The 26,582-nt window shown below is 38.3% G+C and overlaps 2 protein-coding genes across 2 annotated transcripts in view; both read right to left on the bottom strand.

Annotated features, from left to right (window-relative positions):
* CDKL5 (cyclin dependent kinase like 5) overlaps positions 1-26,582 on the bottom strand; it is a 211,153-nt gene that overhangs the window by 93,800 nt on the left and 90,771 nt on the right. The gene's annotated exons all lie outside the window — the stretch shown is intronic.
* LOC308336966 (gap junction alpha-1 protein-like) lies at positions 6,642-7,562 on the bottom strand (the record flags this gene model as incomplete). The annotated part of the gene is made up of 1 exon (XM_080794893.1): positions 6,642-7,562. The coding sequence occupies one exon, from the start codon at positions 7,560-7,562 to the stop codon at positions 6,642-6,644; it is 921 nt and encodes a 306-aa protein (XP_080651019.1).

Genomic DNA, 26,582 nt, shown 5'->3' with positions numbered 1-26,582 from the left:
TCAGAGATGGCAGAATTATTTGACAAGAATTTCAAAGTAGCCATAATACAAAGAGACAGTCTCAAAGGAAATTTTAATTACACAGGACTCAATGAATACACATTAAACCAAAATATGTGTGATGCAGCTAAAGCAATACTAACAGAGAAATTTATAGCACTAAATGCACACATTAGAAAAGAGAAAGGCCTCAAATCAATAATATAAAGTCTTACCTCAATACCAGAAAAAGAAATGAGCCCAAAACAAGAAGGGAACAAAGATAAAAGCAGAAATCAGTGAACTATCAAGCAGGAAAAAAAAAAAAAATAATAATAATAATTTAAAAATTTTTTAAATAAAATCAATGAAGCTAAAACTGGTCCTGCTAAAAGATCACAAAAATTGATAAACTTCTAGCAAGACTGATAAAAAGAAGATAAAAAGCATCAATATCAGGAAAAAACAGAGGAGAGATCCCTAAAATCCCATGGCCATTACCACAAACTTCACACTCCTAAATTTCACAACTTAAGGAAGAGGCCAATTCCTGGAAAACCACAAACTACCATACATAACCAAGATGAAATAAACAATTTAAGTAGTTGTATTTGTTGAATTTGTAATTTTAAATTTCCAATAAAAAAAATCTTCAGGCTCAGATGATTTCAGTAGAGAATTCTACCAAATGTTTAAGGGAGAATTAATGTCAATTTTACACAATCTCTTCCAGAAATTAGAAGAGGAGGAAATACTTCCCAACTCATTTTATGAGGCTACTAATACAATGATATCAAAACCTGACAAAGCACAAAAAAATAAAGTATAGACCGACATCTCTTATGAACTCACATACAAAAATCTTCAACAATATACTAGCATTTCAAATCCAGTGATATATTGAAAGAACTGTACACCATGACCAGTTGGATTTATTCTAGATATGCAAGGCTGATTCAACATTTGAAAACCATGCCAGGGACTCCTGGGTGTCTCAGTTAGTTAAGCGTTTGCCTTCAGCTCAGGTCATGATCCTGGGGTCCTGGGATCAAGTCCCGCATCGGGCTCCCTGCTCTGTGCAGGGCCTGCTCCCCCACCCCCGCCCCGCCGGCCTGTTGCTCTCCTTGCTTGTGCTAGCTCGTGGTCTTTCTCTCCCTCTGTGTCAAACAAATAAATAAAATCTTAAAGAAAAAAAAAGAAAAGAAAACCATGTAAACAGATAAAGAAGAAAAATCATATGATCATATCAACAAATACAATAAAAGAATGACAAAATCAAACACCAGTTTATGATTAAGAAAAAAAAATCTCTGGCAAATTAGAAATGGAAGGTAAGTTTCTCAGCTTTATAAATATCATCCACAAAACCCTATAGCTAACATATTTAATGTGAAAGACCAAATGCTTTTTCCTTTTTCCTAAGATCAGGAACATGAAAAGGAATGTCTGCTCTTATCACTATTATTGAACACAATATTGGAAGCTCTAATCCGAGTAATAAGCCAAGAAAAAGAAATAAAAAGCATACAGATTGTAAACAAAAGAATAAAACTGACACTATTTGCAGATGACATGATCATCTACACAAAAAAAAAATCCTAAGAATCCACTAAAACCTCCTAGAATTATTAAGTTTAGCAAGACGGCAGAATATAAGATCAAGGCACAAAAATCAATCACATTTCTTTTAAGATTTATTTATTTATTTTAGAGAGAGAAACACACAAACATCTGAGCAGGAGGGGCTGAGGGAGAGGGAGAGAGAGAATCTCAAGCAGACTCTGCACTGAGCACAGAGTCCAATGGGGGGCTCGATCCCAAGACCCTGAGATCATGACCTGAGCCAAAACCAAGAGTCAGTGGCTTAAGGGACTGTGCCACCCAGGCACTCCAATCACATTTCTATATGCAAACAACAAAAATGGGAAACAGAAGTTAAAAACAAAACATCATTTACAATTACTCCAAGGAAAGGGGTGCCTGGGTGGCTCAGTCCATTAAGCATCAGACTCTTGATTTCAGCTCAGGCTGTGATCTCGGGGTCATGGAATTGATCTTCATGGGGCTCCATGCTCAGCACAGAGTCTGCTTGTCTCTTTCCCTCTGCTCCTACCCCCCGCACTTGCTCACGCACTCTCTCTCTGTGTCTCTAAAATAAATAGGAGCACCTGGGTGGCTCAGTCATTAAGTGTCTGCCTTCGGCTCAGGTCATGATCCTAGGGTGCTGAGTCCGAGCCCCGCATTGGGCTCCCTGCTCAGCAGGAAGCCTGCTTCTCCATTTCCCACTCCCCTCGCCTGTGTTCCCGCTCTCGCTGTGTCTGCCAAATTAATAAACAAACCTTTAAAATAAGTAAATAGATAGATAAATAAACACCTTTTAAAAAGTTACTCCAAGAAAATGAAATCATCTCACATAAACTTAATGCAATATGTATAGGCTCTGTATCCTATAAATTACAAAATGTTAATGAAAAAAACTGAAGAAAGCCTAAGTAAATTGAGAAACATACTATACTCGTGTATTAGAAAACTGAACAAGATGCCAATTTTCCCCAAACTGATATATAGCTTTAATGTAATTCCTATCAAAAACCCCAGCAAGTGTTTTGTATATATAGGCAAATTTATTCTAAAATGAAAATGAAAAGGCACATGACCTGGAATTGCTAAAGAAACTTTGAAAAAGCAGAATAAAGTGAGAGGAATCACTATACCTGACGTTAAGGTTTAGTACAGAGCTACAGAACGGTTATCAAGTCAGTGTGATACTGGCAGAGGGATAAACACAGAGATCAACAGGCCACCCAGATATACTAACTGATTTTTGCCTGCAAAAGCAATTCGATTAAGGAAGAAGACACCTTTCCACAAACAGGGGTGCGACAGCAATTGGACTCCATAGCCAAGAAAGTAAATAGACAAGACAAGAAGGGAAATGCCTCAACCTAAAATCTCACGACTTAGACAAAAATTAACTCAAAATGGATCATGGACTTACACTTACTTAAATGTAAACCTATAAAACTTTTAGAAAATAAAGAAGAAAATCTTTAGGATATAGGACTAGACAAAAAGTTCTTAGACTTACCAGCAAAAACACAATCCGTAAAAGGAAAAATTAATAGATGACCTTATCAAGATTAAAATAATTTGTTCTGTGGAAAACCTTATTAAATGATGAAAAATGAGCTATAAGCAGGGAGAAAATATTTTCAAGCATATCCCACAAAGGATTTTAACCCAGAATATAAATACATATACTTTTTTAACTCTTTGAACTCAATAGTACATAACAAAGAATCCAATCAGAAAATGGATAGAAGAAACAGGTATCTCACTGAAGAAGATACACAGATCCCAATTAAGCACATGAAAAGATGCTCAACATTACTAGCCATTAGAAAAATGCAAATTTAAACCACAACAAGATCATCTACACACCAATTAGAATGGCTAAAATAAAAAATAGTGATAATACCAAATACTGGTGAGCATGGGGAGGAACGAGATCACTCATACATTGTTGATAGGAATGTGAATCACTCTAGAAAAAGAACATGACAGTTTCTTATAAAACTATATATTCACTTACAACTCAGCAGTTACACTCTGGAGCATTTATCACAGGGAAATGAAAACTTTTGTTCACAAAAAAATCTGTACACAAATGTTCATACAGCTTTATTTGTAATAACCAAGCCTGGAAACAAACTAAAGGTCCTTCAACAGGTGAATAAACAGTGGTACCTCCATACTATGGACTACCACTCAGCAATTAAAAAAAAAAACTTACTGGTTCATACTAAAACTTAGAGTCTCAAGGGAGTTTTGCTGAGAAAAAAGCCAATCTCAAAAGGTTATACACTCGGGGCGCCTTGGGTGGCTCAGTGGGTTGAGCCTCTGCCTTCGGCTCAGGTCATGATCCCAGGATCCTGGGATCGAGCCCCGCATCAGGCTCTCTGCTCAGCAGGAAGCCTGCTTCCTCCTCTCTCTCTGCCTGCCTCTCTGCCTACTTGTAATCTCTATCAAAGAAATAAATAAAATCTTTTAAAAAAAAAAAAAGGTTATACACTGAACCATTTCCATTTAAATAGTATCCTTGAAAAGACAAAATTATAGAGATGAACAGATCAGTGGTTGCAAAGAGTTAGGGAGAGGGGAATGGAGGAGTGCAACTGTGGCTATCAACAGCACAAGGGATCCTTGCCATAAAACTGTTCTGTATCTTGACTGTGGTGGTCCCGTGAATCTACACCAGTGATAAAAACCATTTATGTGTGTGCACATGTATATATATATGAGTGCATGTAAAACTGGTGAAATATGAGTAAGGCCAATGGATTATATCAATGTCAGTTTTCTGGTTATAATATTCTACTATAATTATGCAAGATGATACTACTAGGAGCAATTAATTGAAAGATATATGGAATCTATTATTTCTTACCATTGCATGTAAATCTGTAATTATCTCAAGATAAAAATTTTATTTTTTTATTTTTTTAAATTTTTAAAAAAGATTTTATCTGTCCATTTTACACACACACACACACACACACACACACAGATAGAGATCACATGTTGGCAGCGAGGCAGGCGGCGGGTTGGGAGGGGGGCGGAGCAGGCTCCCCGCTGAGTAGAAAGCACGATGTGGGGCTTGATCCCAGGACCCTGAGACCACGACCGGAGCCGAAGCCAGAGGCCCAATCCACTGAGCGACCTAGGCGCCCCTCAAGATAAAAATTTTAACAAAATCAAGCAAGCAATATGTGAAAATCAACGTGAAACAGAAAGTGTCCAATCCAAGATTTCAGAGGTTTCACAGTGCCCCACAGAAACACACATCCCATTAGTAAATAACTGCTTATTCCTCATGGAACAGTATGTGAGAATGAAATCTGAAAGACTCTTCAATGAGCCAAAAGACTGGGTTCTACAAATGAGACTGTCTAAACTGTCAGAGCAAGATGCTATTCATTGGCAGGTTTAACATTTCAGGTGTGCCCATACTCGCCCCTTCCTTCGACCCTGTGGGGTGGGAAGAAGCTTCTGAGGAAGAGTAGATCAATCACTTAAAAGAAAAAAAAAAAGAAGCTACATTTCTTACACATCTAAGTAGTGGGTGTATCTGTAATTCTACTATATATAATTAAAGATACTAATACTAAAACCTTCTGTAATGGAATCAATGCAATGCCATTTCTAAAACTCTGTAGTAGATTCTGCTTAGATTTAAGATGTATCAAAGAAGAGTTCAAAAGACTAGGAAAGATGAATGCAGCTAGAAACTCTCAGAGGAGGCAGACAAGCAGGTTGCGCTCTTAAAATTTTATTAGATAAAGAACATTCTCGAGAATATATGATGGACGAGGTCTACATTTGCATTTAATAAAACTTAACATGACATTAGTCTAATGTGAAATGTTAAACCATTTAGTGTACAGAACTGTTTATGTAGCTGTCGTGCAAGAACAAAGTGTAAAGCTCAGCATTTTCACCAACCATCTGTTTTAGAAAAGTCATTTGAATAAACAGATTTCTTTAGTATATATTTCCAACACATTAGTTACATAGGTAAGACTCAAACCTTTTTCAACCTTTCTTGCATTCCAAATAAAATCTTAGTACAATCATCAAAAACACTGGCCATCCAAAAGACTGCCTCCCAAACTCATGAACAGAATATGAGTTCTAAAATAATGCTTATTACGTGGTTTATTAAGTAAAACAAAGCCAAGAACTATCGGTTACTATAAAATTCATGTAAGATACACATTTAATAGTCCAGCTCTAAGCATTCCTTCTTAAGTTTCTCACACTGAGTGCTGTTTACACAACTAAAAGTTTATCATTCAAGTATCAGTCATTACATTTCAAAACAAGGACATCATTCCTGACACCTTTTTATAAAAGAAAAAAAAATCACAGTGAATAGAACCAGTATCCGTAATAAACTAAACGGAGTAAAGGGGAGGCACTTTGGGGAGCGAAGAGTGTTTCATTTTCACAGTTGGAATGAGGTAAACATCATTCGGCCCACACCACGAAATCCATGAGAAAGGATGAAATCTGATCCCTGCATTGCTTTAAAATCCCATGTTCATGAGTTTATATTGCATTTGCTTGTACCAATACATGACAGATATCACTCTTTCATATACACTGAACCATTCTCAGGAAATACGGGAGAGAAAAAATCCTTACTAATACACCACCTAAAGCAACTTTTACTTAGAATGTAAGTTCTTCGAGTCAACCATTTCAAATACCAACTGTGTTCCTCCATCAATCCCCCCCTTCTCCTCTCCTATCCCAGACCCCCTCGTCCCAAAAGAATCCTTTATGTCTGTTAAGCCTCATAACTGACGTTGCTGAGTACCACCTCCTCTGGAACAAAAGTACACTCTCCACCGTACCTTCCTTTTAACAGCTGAGCAGAATCATAATGCTTTCAGGCATATGTCTAGATCACTAGGTCATGAAGGCTGCTGCTGGCATGACTGCTGGCTTTGCAGAACGGCTGCTGCTCTATAATGACTACTGCCCAGTAGCTACTTTTGTCATGCCCCTACCCACCCACCCGAATTCTGCTTATGAGGGAAATCAAAGGGCTGTGCGTGCAAGCCAGAGGGGGTGCTTCCTCCCTGCCCTGTTAGATCTTGCTATGCTTTCTGTTTAGCATGGGTTTGCTCATTTCCTCGTTTATTGTAACTGCAGCAGGAAGAACTGCTCCTGTTTCCAGAGGCCGCCGAGTCGATGGGAAGGGACATGGAGGAGAGAGGAGCAACAGATGAAGAGTCAGTGGAGGGGCTTGGCAGACCAGATGTATCAAGGTAAGACTCACTCTCCAGATCCTTCACATGGCCCTTAAAGCCCCTAAAGAAGACACAGAACAACTCCATGATGTTCAGAGCAAGAGACACCAAGGACACCACCAGCATGAAGAGAATGAAGATGCTTTTCTCTGTGGGGCGAGAGAGGAAGCAGTCCACCTGATGCGGGCAGGGGTCTCGTTTGCAAGTGTAAACCGCATTCAGGCTGAATCCATAGATGTACCACTGGATCAGCAGGAAGGCCACCTCAAAAACAGACTTGAAGAAGACACTAACGGTATAGATTCGCAGCAGGCCCCTTCTCATTTTCACCTTACAGTGTTCTTCAATGCTACACTTGAACTTCTTGACTTCGATTTCATTTTCCTGCAAGTGCACATCCATGTCGGCGCCATGGTTCTGAGTGACTCTGAGTTCCTCCCCTCTCTTTTGCAACTTCTCTTCCTTGCGTATCATGTGGAATACGTGCGCTAGGTACAAGAGTGAGGGGAGGGACACAAATATGATCTGCAGGACCCAGAAGCGCACATGAGAGATCGGGAAGGACTTATCATAGCAGACGTTTTCACAACCAGGCTGCCGAGTATTACAACGAAAGGCAAACTGCTCATCGTCCCAGGCTGACTCAACAGCTGTCCCAAGTAGCAGGATTCGGAAAATGAAAAGGACTGAGAGCCACACCTTCCCTCCAGGGGTGGAGTGAGCTTGAACCTTGTCAAGGAGTTGGCCTAAGGCACTCCAGTCACTCATGTTGCCTGTTCGCTGTTCTTTCGCTTAAAAGAAGTGAAGAAGGCACACCAAGTGATTGCACTCCTTGGAGGATGAAGTAAAATGAAAAAGTAAGTTCGAGCACTCAACACTTTCTAAAGTTTCAAAGTCTGCTACACCCTTTGATACCTTCCTCACTCTTCTTCCTAATGAAAGACAACTGCTGATACCTAATAAAAGCTTATGTGGATTCATTTCCGCACATGGTGAGCAAATACTCTTAAATAAGGATGTACACATATCAATAATGGGACAAATTACATAAATGAGGGGGTTCAGGGGCACCTGGGTGGCTCAGTCAGTTAAGCGGCTGCCTACACCTCAGGTCATGATCCCAGGGTCCTGGAATCGAGCCCCTCATTGGGTTCCCTGCTCAGTGGGGAGTCTGCTTCTCCCTCTCCCTGCTACTCACCCTGCTTGTGTGCTCTCTCTCTGTGTCAAATAAATAAAATTTAAAAAAAAAAAATGAGAGAACAACATAAACACATCTAAAGGTTTCCTTCAATTCCATAATAAAGCAATCTCCAAAGATGAAGACTGAAACACAGAAACTGAATTAAAAATTCACATGCATATATTGACCAATTCATCTTCAAATGTTATTCGGGACATCACTTCCCAAGTAGGGAATGATAGGGGTGCCTGGCTGGCTCAGTCAGTACAGGATGCGATTCTTGATCTTGGAGTTGTAAGTTTAAGTCCCGTGTTGGTGTGGAGACTGCTTTAAAGGGGGAGAGGGGACCAAATATATAATGATATTCATCTGAGCATTATTTATTCAGTGCCCACGAGATACCAGGTACTATACTGGGCACTGGTCCCTATGGATGAGTAAAACAGAATTCCTGTACTTGGGCAACTTGCAAATTAACTAGAGGAAACAGATCGTTAAAAGTACAATATTTTAGGGATGCCTGGGTGGCCCAGTCAGTTAACTGTCTGACTCATGATCTCAGCTCAGGTCTTGATCTCAGGATTGTGAGTTCAAGCTCTGCACTGAACTCTGAGGCGCCTACTTTAAAAAAAAAAAAAAAAAAAAGTACAGTATTTTATTAAACCTAAGACACAATTGATTATAAGATAAACCATTATGTTACTTACCATTCAAAAAGCGATCAAGGCATCCAGTGTTAAGAGGTGCCTCAAATTCAGAAATGTGAGGGGAAATGTACATTTTAGAATCAATGAAAAAGGGTAAATGAATATAGAATTGCCATTTTAAGTTAAGTGCTGAGAATTAAAAAAAAAAAAAAAGAGGTACTGACAGAAGTTAACTCAAGGAAACGCAGATCAGTCTGTATAGAGTCAGCCAGACAAAGAGTCTGAAATCTATCAGCTGTGATGGAAGCCAGCACGGGCAAGGCTCTGAGGGTGGGAGAACTCACGGGACTCCGGGAGCTCAGCGGCAGGCAAACTGGTTAGCAGGTATCAAGCAGAGGTAGCACAGCCCAAGACTGGTGCTGGAGCAGGCTGCCTCAGGCATCTGCTTAGCAGCAGCAGAGACACCCAGGAGCAGAAAGCATGATTATACTGTGACGGTGGCGCAAGACTGAAGCTGAGGGAGAAACTACTCGTGGCAGTTCAGGAGCTCTAGGGGTCTGTAGGAAGGCTGGGGGAAGAGAGAGGACACAACTGAAGAATGTACAGAGCACTACAGGGATGAGGGTTCTGTAATAAAATGGGCAGCCAGGGAGTTTTGGTGGTGACAGAAAGAGAAGATGTCAAGAATCATAGGGGTGATCCTGAGAGTCTCTCCCCTAGAGAGGGTAATGGATGATCAATCCTGGCACTGTGGTCCTGAATGCTGTGGTGAATGAAGGGACATTTTGTAAGGGTAGCTGCCATCCCAGTTAGCATAAAGTAGCAAGATCAGGATTGCCCCTCTCGCCCCCACAAAAAGAGGAGCTACAGCTCCCTCCTTATCTGAAAATTGCAAGTCGGGATCCAGCCAACAGAGGCCTCAACTTAAATCTTACTTACTGAATGTGAACCACTATCTCAGTTGAAATAGGAACACATGGAAGCTTTTCTGTTAAGACCAAGTATTAAGTGCCCCTACTGAAGAACTGCTCTTCTTTCTCCATTACCTCCTGACAGCCCTATTTCTTTTTTCTTTTTTTTTTTAAGATTTTATTCATTTATTTGACAGAAAGAGAGATCACAAGTAAGCAGAGAGGCAGGCAGAGAGAAAAAGGGAAGCAGGCTCCCTGCTGAGCAGAGAGCCCAATGCGGGGCTTGATCCCAGGACCCTGAGATCATGACCTGAGCTGAAGGCAGAGGCATAACCCACTGAGCCACCCAGGCGCCCTCTGAGAGCCCTATTTCTTTATAAGAAATGTCTGTAAGCAAAAGCCTAAGCAAAGGTTTCTGCCTCTAATTCAAATCATGCTAGACAAATGGATCTTCCTTTATTTTTTTTTAAGATTTCGTTTTTTAGTAATCTCTACACCCGAGGTGGTCTCAAACACATGACCCTGAGATCAAGAGTCACATGTTCCAACAACTGAACCAGCCAGGCACCCTGGAGCTTATTTTAAAACAAACCACAACTAATTGATTATTACATGGCAAAAAAATAATTATTTTCAATCAAATCCTTTCAATACAGCATGAATTCATCATTTCTAAAAACAAATTTTACTTAGTATGTTAGGATAAAACCCGTAATTGTTAATATTTTAATTTTCACTCCTGAAAAACTTTAATTCCCAAAGATAGATATTCATTTTAAACAATTAAGAAAGTTAAAAGAGAAAAATATTTCTTAAATATGAGTTTGCCAACTAATAATCTTAAATACCATTCAGCTGATTTGTTTCTTGGCTTAACAACTATTCCTCACAGTAGATTCAGTGAGAAAAATAAAACTTAAAATGAAACCTAAAAAAAGGGGGCAAGGTTAATGCAATTTACAATGTCTCAATTGCGCAAGGTTGGTTACAACTGTTCTCCAAGGATAAGAACTGAAGGTTCCCAAAATGCAATTTTTTAGCAAGTAATCAAATTACAAGGCTTTGAAGTATACACTGTACTTTCTCAGTTGCTTAAATAACACATTTTAGCCAAATTGTCCTTTATCATGCAGATTCTAGAGGTAATCCTATTAGGCTAAAGTCACCAAGACCACCAGTTTATAATTAATACATTCTTCAAGGTTAATTGAAAATAAACCACCGGCAGCATAAGAGTTAGGCAATTATTCTTGTTAGTTTTTCAAATTTAAACAGTGTTTAGTCTCCAGAAATTTCAAAATGCCTCAGAAAATTGAGTTACTTTTTCAAAAACAAGTAGGGTAAAGTAATAACGAGTGAAGGTTAAAGACAATAATCCCCGAAACTACTTTAGCACGGATTCTGAAAGCTATCTGATAAAAAAAAAAAAAACAGTGCTGGGGAGGGGAGGGGGAGAAAATCAATAATTCCAGTTAATTTAGGGTGAAGTTATTAGCAATTTTCTAGAACTATAAGAAGCTCTTAAGTTTTTCAAATATTTTGTTCCAAAAAAGTTCTTGCTGAGCACTTCGAAAATATACAGATTCAAGATTCAAAGGGATGAAAATAACTAAGAATGAGTCATCTCAGCGAAGCAAATGGTTCATAGAGAAGTTAAAAGTCTCTTGCTGAACAAATTATTTTTAAACTGGACAAGGTATTTCCAATTTTAAAACATAAAGCATCAGGTTTCGGCCCAAAAAATAAAGTGCTTGAATATTATCACACTCCTATCCTTACGGCAAGAGGGGGAAAAAAAAAAACCACACCACATTGAAAATCAACTTTCCTTAGGGTTATCAGATAATTAAGGACATAAGGCAAATTGAATTCCTGAAATCTGGAGAGACAGGCAAATAGATTCACACCCAAGAACAGCTTACCTGGAGCAGGAGGCACTAGAGCAATACACTAGGGAGAAAACTTAAATGGTAATTTTGACAAAGGCTTGCAAGTAAGAACTCCTAGCGACCAAGTCTTTGGAGGGCCCTCCACACTTTCTTGGCTCTACTTCAGGACTTCCCCAGGTTCTGAACATGAAGATCCAAGAATGATCTCCTCCCCTTTTCGGTAAGAGGGTTTTTTTTTTTTGTTGTTTTTTTTGTTTGTTTGTTTTTTATTTAAAAAAAGCAACAATTTTGAAATAAGCTCAGAGTTAAGATCCAGTAAAAATCGTCTCCCTTTTAAGGAAGAAGGGGAACATAGCCATTTTGAAAAACACCCAGGGAAAAATTACTGTTTTGAAATAAGCCTAGAACATTCTGTAAAACAAAGGCCAACACTCAAAGGGAAAATTTACCAGAGCCTTACATATTGTCCTGGGATAAGGGAAACTAGCCAGCTACAGCCCCTCTAGCCTTCTTGCCTCACCTAAAATGAAGGGGAGAAAAAAAGCTAAAAAAATACTTCTGAAGGTTCCAGGCCAGGACTCAGGCCCACCAAAAGACATTAAGATTTGGTCCTAAGACTGTAGAACATTTCCTCTTCTCCATACTCTACCTCCAGGTCATGAGGTTCTGATACAGTAACAGCAGATTTCAAAGGAAAGAGTTACAAGAAGCAGACTATTTAAACTACTATTTAAACTATTTAAAAAGGAGTTCTTAGGGAAACACAAAGACAATGGGGGAGAAAAATAAACAAACAAAAAGACACCAAGGAAACTGAAGCCTCTGGCACCTACACATACAACAACCCAGCCAGCCCCAAGCCCAATAACTTAAATCATCACACTAAGCGCCCATTTACCTCAGTTCCTATTACCCGATATAGCCTATGTGGGTTTGTTTTGTTTTAAGATTTTATTTATTTATTTGACAGAGAAAGAGAGAGCACAAGCAGGGGGAGTGGCAGGCAGAGGGAGAGGGAGTGGGAGAAGCAGAAGATGCTGACCAGACTGAGCCACCCAAGCGCCCCCTATCTGGGTTTTAAAAAACATTAAAAAGCCTGCTAAAAGGGGCGCCTGGGTGGCTCAGTGGGTTAAAGCCTTTGCCTTCAGCTCAGGTCATGGTCCCGGGGTCCTGGGATGGAGCCCCTCATCGGGCTGTCTGCACAGCGGGGAGCCTGCTTCCCTTCCTCTCTCTCTGCCTGCCTCTCGGCCTACTTGTGATCTCTGTCTGTCAAATAAATAAATAAAATCTTAAAAAAAAAAAAAAAAGGCCTGCTAAGAGACATGACAAAAGGCAGTCTGAGGAGACCAAGCACACATCAGAATCAGACTCAGATATGGCACAGATCTGGGGATTATGAAGGATAATTTCAGATAGGGAATTTAAAATAACTATGAGTATTATGTTAAGAGCTCTAATGGAAAAAGTAGACAACATGCAAGTACAGACAGGTAATGACGGGTAATAAGCATACACATCTAAAAAAGAATTAAAATAAATACTACAAGTAAAAAACACAACACCACAATGAATGCTTATGGCCAAGGAAAGAATTAGTGAATTTAAAAATATTTCAAGAGAAACTTCCCAAACTAAATGCAAAGAGAAAAAAGGAATTTTTTAAAAGCAGAAAACATTATCTAAGAACTACAGAACAATTACAAAAGGTATAACCAGATTACCAGAAGGAACAAAAAAAGAGACAAAGGAAAAGAAATATTTGAAGGAATAATGGCCAAAAATCTTCCAAAATTAATGAGATCAAATCACACATCAAAAAAGCTCAGAGCAGACCAAGCAAGATAAACACCAAAAAAACTACACCTAAACATCATATTCAAACTAAAAAAACAAAACAAAAACAAAAACAAAAACCAGACATAAAATCATGAAATCAACCAGGGGGAAAATGTATCTTACCTACAGAGAACAAGGACAGGAAATACATCCTGCTTTTTTCGGAAGCCATGAAGTAAAATATTTAAAGTGTTGGGGGAAAAAAACCCACCAACCTACAAAGTATTCAGTGAAATTATCCTTCAAAAGTGAAGGAGAAATACCTTTTCAGATAAACAAAAACTGAGGGAATATTTTAACAGTAGAGCAGGCTAGTAAGAACTGTTTTAAAAAGTTCTTTAGGAAAGGAAAACCATACAGGTCAGAAACTCAGATCTACACAAAATAAGAGCACCGGAGAAGGAATAAATGAAGGCAAAATATGTTTTTCTTATTCTTAATTAACAGATAATCACTCAGGGGCGCCTGGGTGGCTCAGTGGGTTAAAGCCTCTGCCTTCAGCTCAGGTCATGATCTCAGAGTCCTGGGATCGAGCCCCGCATTGGGCTCTCTGCTCTGAGGAGAGCCTGCTTCCTCCTCTCTCTCTCTGCCTGCCTCTCTGCCTAGTTGTGATTTCTCTCTGTCAAATAAATAAAATATTAAAAAAGAAAAACCAAAAGATAATCACTCAAAGTAACAGGAGTAACAATGTATTCATTGATTATAGCACATGGATAAGTAAAATGAGTGACAGCAATGTTACAAGGGGGATGGGAAGAAGGAACTGGGAAAATTCTAGTTTAACATAGGTGCAGTGCCTAAAAAGCAGAATACATTTATCTGATGGTGGACTTAGATAAGTTGTAAATATATGCAGTAAACTCTAGAGCAATGACTAAAAATCTTTTTTAAAGAAGTATAATGGACATACTAAGACATGACAGAAAACAGAATCTTATAAAATGGTCAATTAAAATCAAAAGGAAGAAAAAGAGGGGAATATTTTTGTCTAAAGAGGAAAAAAAAGGAAGGGCGGTGGAGGCCTGGCCGGCTTATAACCCCTTGATTTCAGGGTCACAAGTTGGAGCCCTACATTGGGTGCAGGGATTAGCTCCCCCCACTCCAAAAAAAAAAAAGAAAAGAAAAAATGGGGGTATCTGGATGGCTCAACTGGTTGAGCGTCCAACTCGATTTGGGCCCAGATCATGATCTCAGGATCCTGGGATTGAGCCCCACATTGCACTGGGCTCTGCCCTCTGCAGGGAGTCTGCTTGAGATTCTCTTTCTCCCTCTCCCTCTGCCCCTCCCTCCCCACATGCTCTCTTGCAAATAAATCATCTTTTTTAAAAAGTGTAATGGGGGCACCTGGGTGGCTCAGTCGGTTAAGCCTCTGCCTTAGGCTCAGGTCACGATCCCAGGGTTCTGAGATCAAGCCCCACAACCAGCTCTCTGCTCAGTGGGGAGCCTGCTTCTCCCTCTCCCTCTGCCTGCCACTCCCCTTGCTTATGCACTCTTTCTCTCTGTCAAATGAGTAAATAAGATCTTTTAAATAAACAAATTAAATAAATAAATAAAAATAATTTTAAAGTGTTAACAAATACAAAAGTTACAAAAGTAAAAAGGGTTCATATTAACCCAATCATATTAATAATCACATTAAAATCACTACAAATGCAAATGGCTTTAAAAAGAGAGCATGCAGGTGTATAAGCAGGGGACAGAGAGGGGCAGAGAGTGAGGGAGAGAGAGAATCTTATGCAGGCTCCACACTCAATGTAGAGCCTAATGCGGGGCTCAATCCCACAATCCCAAGGTCATGCCCTGAGCAGAAATCAAGTGTTGGTGGCTTAACTGACTGAGTCATCCAGATGTCCCTATAAAAATGGGTTTCTAAAACCACTTTAAATAAAAAGACACAAATAGCTTAAAAGCAAAGGATGCAAAAAGGTATACCACATTAACACCAATCTAAAGAAAGCTGGAGTAGCTATATCAATTTTAGACAAAGCAGATTTCAGAACCAAGACGATCATCAGGAATAAAGAGGGACATTACAAAATGATACATTCTTCAAGAAGACCTAACAATCCTTAATATGCAGGCACCAAACAAAAGAGCACCAAAATACTTGAAAGAAATATAGATAGAACTTCAAGGAGAAATAGACAAATGCAACATTATCAGTGGAGACTTCAACACCCACCCCTTTCAGTCACTGACACATCCTACGGGTTAAAAAAAAGAAGAAGAAAAAGAAAAAGAAAAACTGACTAAGGATATAGGTGAATTGAAAAGCACCATCAACTAAGTAGATCTACTAGACATTTATGTAATACTTCTTCTAAGCACAATACATATTCTTCTCAAGTTTACATGTATTCCTCAAGGTAGACCAAATTCTGGGCCATAAAACATAACAGATTTTGAAGCATAAAAATCATACAATGTATACTCTCATGGAGCACCCAGGTGACTGAGTCAGTTAAGCATCCAACTCTTGATTTCAGCTCAGGTCATGATCTCAGGGTCATGGAGCCTGCTTGGGATTCTCTCTCCCTCTCCCTCTGCCCCTCTTCCCCACTGCTCTGGTACTCACTCGCTCTCAATAAAGTACATGCTCACAACCAATGGAACATAAAGCCGGAAAATCTCAATATTTAGAGATTAAGCAAGACACTTCTAAATAACGCACGAATCAGGGGCACCTGGCTGCCTCAATCAATGAAGCATGCAACTCTTGATCTTGCGGTCATGCATACAAGCCCCACATTGGACATAAAGCTTACTTTAAAAAAATAAAAATTAAAAAATAGCACACAAGTCAAAAGAATAAATCTTTAGAAATGTAAAAATACTTTGAACTAAATGAAAATAACAGTACAAAATAGTGTGGTGCCGCAAAAGCTGTGTATAGGGAAAAAGTTTATAGCACGGGATGCATACCTGAGAAAAGAGAACAGACCTAAAATCATTAACTAAAAAAATAAAGTTTAAAAAAATAAAATCAGTAATTAAGCTTCTATCTTAGGAAATAAGACAAAGAGGGATAACTTAAGCCTAAAACAGGAAGAAAATAATAATAAACTTTACAGAAGTAATCAATGAAATTGAACATAGGAATTCACCAGTGAAAAATCAATGAAAATCGGGGCGCCTGGGTGGCTCAGTGGGTTAAAGCCTCTGCCATCGGCTCAGGTCATGATCCCAGGGTCCTGGGATGGAGCCCCGCATCGGGCTCTCTGCTCAGCAAGGTGCCTTATTCCCCCTCTCTCTCTGCCTGCCTCTCTGCCTACTTGTGATCTCTCTCTCTCTCTGTGTCAAATAAATAAATAAAATCTTTAAAAAAAAAAAAAGAAAAATCAATGAAAACAAAAGCTGGCTCTTTTAAAAGATCAGTAAAATTGATAAACCTCTAGCCAGGCTAACCAAGAAAAAGACACAATTAGTATCAGAAATGAAAGAAGAGTCATCACTACCAATCACATGGACATTAAAAGGATCATAAAGGAATATTATGAACAAATCTATGCCTATCAATTTGGTAACTTAGGTAAATGGACCAATTCCTTGAAAGATACAAAGTATCAAAATGTACAAAAGGAATAACAGATAATCAGAATAGGCCTATATATGTGGAAGAAAATCAATAATAACCTTATAAAACAAAAAGCCCCATACCCAGACTGTTTCATTGGTAACTGCTAAACATTTAAGGAGAGATTATACCAATTCTCTACAATCTCTTCCAGAAAAATCTCTTCCTTCCAGAAGTGGAGGAACAATTCTTAACTCACTCTATGAGGCCACTATTACCTTAATACCAAAACCAGATCAACTCATTAAAAGAAAGGTAAACTACAGACAAATATCTCTCAGGAACAAAGATGTAGAAATCCTCAACAAATATTAGCAAAGAAAATACAGCAATATATAAAAAGAAGGACACATTGTGACAATATGGGATTTGTCCCAGGTGTGCAACGCTGGTTCAACATTCTAAAATCAATTCATGTAATCTGCCATCATCAGTGGGCTAAAATAGAAACATTGTATCATCATAGTCATTGATGCAGAAAAGCACTGACAAAACCCAACACTCACTCGTGATAAAATCTCTTACTAATCTAGGTATAGAGAGAATGTCCTCAATTTAATAAAGAACGTCTACAAAAAAACCTACAGTTAACATCATTCTTAACGGTAAGAAACTGCATGCCTTCCCACTAAGCTCAGAAACAAGTTAAGAATAACTCCTCTCGCCACTTTCATTCAACATTTTACTGCAAGTCATAACTAACACAATAAGACAAGAAAAGGAAATAAAAGGGATATAGATTGGGAAAAAATAAAATTTTGTTCACAGATGACAGGATTTTCCAGAAGAAAATCTCAAAAAACCTACATTTTAAAACTCCTGGAACTAATAAACAATTCTATCTAGGTCACAACTTACAAGGGTAATATACAAAAATCAACTGTTTTCCCATATACCAGCAATGAATAATTGGAAAAAAAATTAAAATTTAAAACAATACCACTTACATTATCACACACACAAAAAAGTACGGAAGTACAAATCTAACACAATTTTTCCAAGATCTGCATGCAAAAATCTACACAGCTATGTTGAAAGAAATCAAAGATTTAAATAAATAGGAAATACTTTGCATTCATGGATTAGAAAACTCAGTATTAAGATGTCAGTTCTTCTCAACTTGATCTATAGATTCAGATCCCAATCCCAGTAAGCTATTTTGTGAAAAAGAAAAGAGCCCCAAAATAGACCCAACACAAACACAGCCGATCTTTGACAAAGAAACAGAGGCAATCCAATGGGGAAATAGGTCTTTTCAACAAACAGTACTGAACATCCATACACAAAATAAGGGATCTAGATACAAACCTTTTACGTTTAACAAAACCTAACTCAAAGTGGATCATAGACCTAGATACAAAACTACAAAACTTCTAAAAGATAACCTAGAAAATCTAGGTGACTCTTGACTTTGGTGATGAGTTTTTAGATACAACACCAAAAGGATAATAATCCATATACACACAAAAAAAAACTGGTACACTGGGTATCATTAAAATTAAAATTTTCTGCTCTGCTAAAGTCACTGTTAACAGAACGAAAAGACATGCCACAGACTGGTGAAAATATGTGCAAAATACATATCTCCTGAGTGATGTCAATGAAAATGGCAAAATAAGGAAATCTAGGACTCGACAAAAACAGATATAATGAGCTGGCAAAAAGTGTTAGAGTCAACTTTTCTAGAACTCTTCAACTAATCAAAAACTTAAAACAACCAGGGAAAAAGTTGATAAAGTAAGTAGCTACTTTGTGATATGAGCATGATATGCATTTTAAACTGCCCACCTACCTTACCTCACATACAGTGTTCATGATGAACAAGCAGACAACAAATAGAAGGCAACTTCTCAACCTGATAAAGGACATTCATGAAAAACCCGTAGCTAACACCATGCATACTCGATGGTAAGAAAATGAAAGGCTTCTCCCCCCAAGATCAAGAACAAGACAAAGATGCCTACTTTTGCCACTAAATAACATTATACTGGAAATTCTAACTAGAACAACTAGGCAAAACAAAGATATAAAAGGTGTCCAAATTAAAAAGGAAGGAATACAACTATTCTCATCCATAGATGATCTAACTATACATATAGAAAATCCTAAAGAATCCATGTATTAGAGCTAACAAACAAATTCACCAAAGTTCCAGGATAAAAAATCAAAATACAATAGCCAGTAGTCCACAAAATGTTACCATATGACCTAGCAATTCTACTCCTAGGTATATATACAAAGGAGTTAAGAGCAAGGACTCAAGATATTTGTCTTTGAGTGTTCATAGTAGCATTATTCACATTAGCCAAAAGTGGAAACAATTCAACTGTTCACCAACAAATGAATGGATAAACAAAAGGTGGTATATACATACAAAGGAAAATTATTCAGCTATAAAAAGGAATGAAGTTTTGATACACAGAATATAAACGAACCTTTAAAACATCATGCTAGTATAAGCCAGACATAAAAAGACAAGTATTATATCATTCCACTTATATGAAATATCTAAAATAGGCAAAACTGTAGAGACAGAAAGCAGATCAGAAGTTACTAGGGGTTGGGGATTAGAGGGAATGGGGGAGTTATTGCTTAACTGCTATGGTTTCTTTTGGGGTGATAAGGAAAATTGGAAATATACAGGTGACAGATAACACAATATTGTGAATACAGTTCATGACACTGAACTGTACACTTAAAAATGGTTAAAATGATAAACTGTTATACACATTTTATGATTTAAAAAATCATTAGTATTTCTTTACACTAGCAACTGATGATCCAAAATGGAAATTAAGAAAGCAATTCCATTTACAAGAACATCCAAATGAATAAATACCTAGGAATAAATCAAACCAAGCAAGTAAAAGACGAACACATCGAAAACTACAAAGTATTGATGAAAGAAGTTAAAGATGACTTAAGTAAATGGAAGGTCCTATGTTCATGGATTAGAAAAATTTATATTGGTAAGGTAACAATATGCAAAGTCATCCACAGATTCAGTGTCATTCCTATCAAAATTCCAATGGCCTTTTTTTCAGAAATGGGAATGGTATTCCTCAAATTCATATGGAATTACAAGGGGCCCTCAATAACTAAAACAGGATTTTTTGTGGGGTTTTTTTTGGGGGGGTAACAAAGTTGGTAGATTCATACTTACTGATTTCAAAACTTAATACAAACCCACAGTAATCAAAACTGTGTAGCACTGGCCTAAGGACAGACACATAGAACACAGGTATAGGGGTGCCTGGGTGGCTCGGTGTGTTAAGCCTCTGCCTTTGGCCCAGGTCATGATCTCAGGGTCCTGGGATTGAGCCCCACATCGGGGTCTCTGCTCAGCGGGGAGCCTGCTTCCCCCTCTCTCTCTGCCTGCCTCTCTGCCTACTTGTCATCTCTCTCTCTCAAATAAATAAATAAATAAAATTTAAAAAAAAAAAAAAGAACACAGGTATAAAACTGAAAGTCTGGAAATAAACCCATATAGTGATGGTCAATTTATTTTCAACAGAGTGACACCACCAATAAATAGGAAAAAAACTCTATTCAACAAATGATGTTGGGACAATTGCTTATCCACATCCAAAAGAATGAAAGTGGACCCTTATCTCATACCACAAATAAAAATTAACTCAAAGGGGCACCTGGGTGGTTCAGTGGGTTGAGCCTCTGCCTTCGGCTCAGGTCATGATCTCAGGGTCCTGGAATCAAGCCCTGCATTGGGTTCTCTGCTCAGTAGGGAGCCTGCTTCCCCCGCCCCCTGCCTGCCTCTCTGCCTACTTGTGATCTGTCAAATAAATAAATAAATAAATAACTCAAAATGGGTTAACCACTTAAATAGAAGAGCTAAAATTATACCATTAATTTTTAAAAAGGCATAAGCCATCAGGGCCTTGTATTTGGCAGTGGTTTCCAAAACATGAGCAAGAGAAGAAAAAAGAGATAAATCGGACTTCATCAAAATTAAAAACTTTTATGCAAAGAACATTATCAAGAAGGTGAACACACAACCTACAAAATGAGAAAAAATATTTGCAAACCCAGTATCTGATAAAGGACTTATATCTGAAATACATAAAGAATTCTTACAACTCAACAATAAAAGCAACCCAATTAAAAAATGGGCGGGGGGGGGGGTGGGCTAAATGGATGATGGGTATTAAAGAGGGCACACGTTGGGATGAGCAATGGGTGTTCAATGTAAACGATGAATCACTAAATTCTACTCTGGAAACCAATACTATACTATATGTTAACTAACCTGAATTTAAATTTTTAAAAATGGGCAAAGGACTTAGACATTTTTCCAAAGGAGATATGCAAATGGCCAACAGGCACAAGAAAAGATGCTCAACATCACTAATCATTATAGACATGCAAATCAAATACACAATATACTACTACTTTATGTCACTAGGATGGCCACAACAAAAAGAAATAAGGAAACAAGTATTAGCAAGGATATGGAGAAACTGAAACCCTTGTACATTGCTGGCAGGAATGTAAAGTGGTACAGCTGCTATGGAAAAACAGTTTTGTGGTTCCTCAAAAAGTTGAACATAGAACTCCCATATTACCTATCACTTCTGCTCTTAGGTATAAACCCACAAAGAACTGAAAACAGAAACTCAACCAAACTTATACACAAAAGTTCACAGAGGCATTATTCACGATAGCCAAAAGATGGAAGGTAGAAAACAACTCCTATGCCATTATGGGGTTTGGGAAATACTTGTTTTTCCTTTATTACTGACATGAATATTTTCCTCAGTAGACTTTCATGAAGAATTGATTGATAAAATGGGAAAGGTTTCACATCATCATTTCAACTACAATCTTCTATCAAATTTGCCTCCCCCAAGCTAAGTGTTAAGCTTCCTGATAAAAGAAAACAGGATCTTACATTTGTTGATTTATACATGCTAGGCTAAATTCCTCAAAAATAGGAATTACTTATTGACTTCTACAGAGCCAGGGCCAGGCAGAGTACCTGACATTTTGTGGGCACTCAACAGATTTTGCTTGAGCAGATATTTGGTTGAATTGTACTTTATAAAGCCTCATCTAGAACAGTACTTTTAAGTACAGAAGGTCCAAAAATTTTTGATATTTTAAAATTAAAAAGCTTTAACATATGAAACAAACCTTTAAATGAGGAATGAGTAAAGCTCAAAAGCATTGTAGAATATCAACTATAGATAGCTTCTAATAGTATTTCAGGGTTGGATTACTATTTATATAAAAATAGATCATTGTGCACTACTTTCCAGTTACTGCTTTCAACAACTGACAGTTATGCTTAACAACTTAAGAGTATCCCACCATCTGGGCATTTGTTGATTAGTTCCTTTTCTTATATTACCAGTGAATACATAACTCAGGCCTATGTTTAAAAAAATGATTTGCTTTCATTTTTGCTCCTGAAGTTTTGAAAAGAAGATGCATTAAAGAGCTACTGTAAATCCCTTAAGCACAGATATTTAACAGAGACTAATGAAATTACTCATCTGAAGAAGGTATAGAATGTTCTTTTCTTTGAACTAATTATGTTTTTATGATTAGCGGAAAAGAAGACTTTAAAGTCCATGTAGTGTCCCTGCCAACTCATTCTCTAGAAGGGGACAGAGGAGTGTGTGGGGGAGGGAGGGACAAATCATTTAGGAATTGAGTCACTGTGAGAAGGTACAGAAGGTAGTCGTCTCTGTACACAATGCATGCAGAGTTACTAGCAGCCAGCTCTAACATGACCATTTCTTTATCTCGTTTACTAAAAACCAACCAAACAAACAAAACAAATCTAGATTGGATGATCAAAGGAACCATGAAGCTGGTAAAAACACAAAATTATTTTATTTGCCTGAAGAAGTTAGACTCCCCTGTAAATTGATATATGAACCATTATTTCTTTTATTGATAATAAGACGACAGAAACATATGTAGTTTGCTCTATATCAAAACACTAGCAGAGAGCTGAGTCCAAGATGGTGGAGGAGTAGGAGATGTTAGTTTCGTCTGGTCCCAGGAATTCAGCTGGATACCTATCAAATTATTCTGAAAACCTGAGAACTCAACAGAGATCTAAGAAAAGAATACCCGCAGCTCTACAAAGAGAAAAGTGACCACTTTCTGCAAGGTAGAAGGTGCACAGAAGTCAATCCCAGGCGATATATGTAAAGATACACTGTGGGGAAGGGAGTTGGGAGTAGAGGAGCCACCATCAGCTGGCACCAGAAAGTGATATGGCAGCAGAACACAAAATCTTAACTTTCAGAAGTCCACTCTACTGAGGGATGCCCCTGCCTAAAAGGTGCTCAGGTGGTGAAACAGGGCATAATCCTAAGGGAGACAGTGTGGTCTCAGGATCTTCGGGGTCATGGGAAGACTGGGGGTGCCTGAGTTCCCAGGCATCAGAACAGGGAAGGCAGCTGCAATCGGTGAGCCCAGCAGTGGGCTCTCAGCTAGGAGTTACCATATACCTCGAACCACGGCAGAGTCAGGCAACTCCTTCCCAAGCAGGGGCCCAGCAAGCAGCAGAACTGCCACGAAACCCTCTCCTCCCTCCCCTGGGAGGAGCAGCGTGGGTGCAAGCTGCAGGAGCCTGCAGGGTTTGGAGCCTCTAAACAGGGTCATGTGTCTGAGATAGAAACACTCAGTCATAGTCTGGGTGAGCATGGAGTATAGACAGAGACCAGGAGCACAGGAGTGATTGACTGCTTTTCCCTGGGGGTGCACTGAGGAGTGGGGCCCCAAGCTGACTCTGCTCTGGGGCTGGAGACTGGGAGACAGACATTTTCATTCTCATCCTCTTAAGTGCTGTAGAAAACCTTCAAGGAACAAAAGAAACACAGAATAATCCTTAGCAGATTATTTAACTGAAAGAATTTGAAATCACCAAACCAGCTCTATAAGAAATATTGAAAGGGATCCTCTAATCAAAGAGAGAGCCTAAAAATAACATAGACCAGGAAGGAACAGAGACAATATACAGTAACAGTCACTTTATAGGCAATACAATGGCAATAAATTAATATCTTTCAATAGTTACTCCGAATGTAAATGGGCTTAATGCCCCAATCAAAAGACGATATCAGATTGGATAAAAAAGTAAGACCCATAGATATGCTATCTGCGAGAGACACATTTTAGACACAAAGACACCTCCAGATCGAAAGTGAGAGGGTGGAAAACCATTTATCATACTAACAGACATCAAAAGAAAGCTGGGGTGGCAATCCTTATATCAGACAAATTAGACTTTAAACCAAAGATTGTATTAAAAGATGAGGAAGGACACTATATCATAATTAAAGGGTCTATCCAACAAGAAGATCTAATAAGTGTAAATACTGATACCCCTAACAAGGGAGCAGCCAATTATATGAGCCAATTAATAACAAAATTAAAAAAAAAAAAAAAAACACTGACGATAATACAGTAAGAGACAGTAAGAGTACAGGACTTTAACAGCTCCCTCACTGCAACGAACAGATCATCTAAGCAGAAGATCAACGAGGAAATAAGGGCTTTGAATGACACACTGGACCAGATGGACATCACAGATACATTCAGAACATTCCATCCCAAAGCAAAAGAATACACATTCTTCTCAAGTGCACATGGAACATTCTCCAGAATAGATCACATGAAAAGATCACAAATCAGGTCTCAACTGGTACCAAAAGATTGAGATCATTCCCTGCATATTTTCTGACCACAATGCTTTGAAACTGGAACTCAATCACAAGAAGAAATTTGCAAAGAACTCAAATACATGGAGGCCAAAGAGCATCCTACTAAAGAATAAATGGGTCAACCAGGAAATTGAAGAATCTTTAAAATTCATGGCAACAAATGCAAATGAAAACACAACTATTCAAAATCTTTGGGATATAGTAAAGGTGGGCCTAAGAGGGAGGTATATAGCAATGCAAGCCTTTCTCAAGAAACAAGAAAGGTCTCAAATACACAACCTAACCTTATACCTAAAGAAGCTGGAGAAAGAACAGCAAATAAAGCCTAAACCCAGCAGAAGAGAAACAATAAGGATTAGAGCAAAAATCAATAAAACAGAAACCAAAAGAATAGTAGAACAGATCAATGAAACAAAGAGCTGGATCCTTGAAAGAATTAATAATTGATAAACCCCTGGCCAGATTTATCAAAAAGAAAAGAGAAAGGACCCAAGTTAATAAAATCATGAATGAAAAAGGAGAGATCAGAAACAACACTGAAGAAAAAGAAACGATTATGAGTACATATCATGAGTAATATATGCCAACAAATTAGGCCATCTGGAAGAAATGGATGCATTCCTAGAGACATATAAACTACCAAAACTGAAACGGGAAGAAATAGAAAACCTGAACAGACCCGCATAACCAGCAATCAAAAATTTTCCAACGAACAAGAGGCCAGGGCCAAATGGCTTCCCATGGGAATTCTATAAAACATTTACAGAAGAATTAATACCTATTCTTTTGAAGCTGTTTAAAGAAATAGAAATGGAAGGAAAACTTCCAAACTCATTCTATGAGGCCAGCAATACCTTGATCCCAAAACCAGATAAAGACCTCATCAAAAAAAGGAGAATCATACACCAATATCCTTGATTAACATGGATGCAAAAATTCTCACCAAAGTACCAGTCAATAGGATCCAACAGTACATTAAAAGGATGATTCACCAAAACCAAGTGAGATTTATTCCTGGTCTGCAAGGGTGGTTCAACACCCGCAAATTAATCAATGTGATACACTACATAAATAAAACAAAGGACAAGAACCATCCTCTCAACAGATGTAGAAAAAGCAACTGAGAAAGTACAGCTCCTTTCTTGATTAAAACTCTTCACAGTGTAGGGACAGAGGGAATATAACTCAATATCATAAAACCCATATACAAAAAGCCCACAGCAAATACCATTCTTAACAGGGAAACACTGAGAGCTTTTCTCCTAAGGTCAGGAGCACAGCAGGGATGTCCATTATCACCACTGCTGTTCAAAATAGTACTAGAAGTCCTAGCCTCAGCAAACAGACAACAAAAAGAAATAAAATGAAACCAAGTCAGCAAAGTAGTCACACTCTCACTCTTCCCAGATGACATGATACTCTATGTGGAAAACCCAAAGACTCCACCCCAAAATTGCTAGAACTCACAGGAATTCAGCAACGGCAGGATATAAAATGAATGCACAGAAATCAGTTGTCTTTCTATACACTAACAATGAGACAGAAGAAAGAGAAATTAGGAGTCAATCCCATTTACAATTGCACCTAAAACCATAAGCTACCTAGGAATAAACCCAACCAAAGAGGCAAAGGATTGGTACTCAGAAAACTACAGAACACTCAAAAAAGAAACTGAGGAAGACATAAAGAAATTGAAAAAATGTCCCATTCTCACGGACTGGAAGAACAACTATTGTTAAAATGTCTATGCTACCTAGAGCAATCTATACACTCAATGTAATCCCTATCAAAATACCATCAACTTTTTTCACAGAGCTGGAACAAATTATCCTAAAATTGGTATGGAACCAGAAAAGACTCCCGAATACCCAAGGGAATGTGGAAAAAGAAAACCAAAGCTGGTGGCATCACAATTCTGGACTTCAAGCTTTATTACAAAGCTGTAATCAAGAGAGTATGGTACTGGCACAAAAACAGACACACAGGTCAATGGCACAGAATAGACATCCCAGAAATGGACCCTCAACTCTATGGTCAACTAATCTCTGACAAAGCAG

Source organism: Martes martes (genome assembly GCF_963455335.1).
Source record: "Martes martes genome assembly, chromosome: X".
Taxonomy (NCBI): Eukaryota; Metazoa; Chordata; class Mammalia; order Carnivora; family Mustelidae; genus Martes; species Martes martes.
Note: the sequence above shows the minus strand (reverse complement) of the source record. Positions and strands in the feature narration are given on the sequence as shown.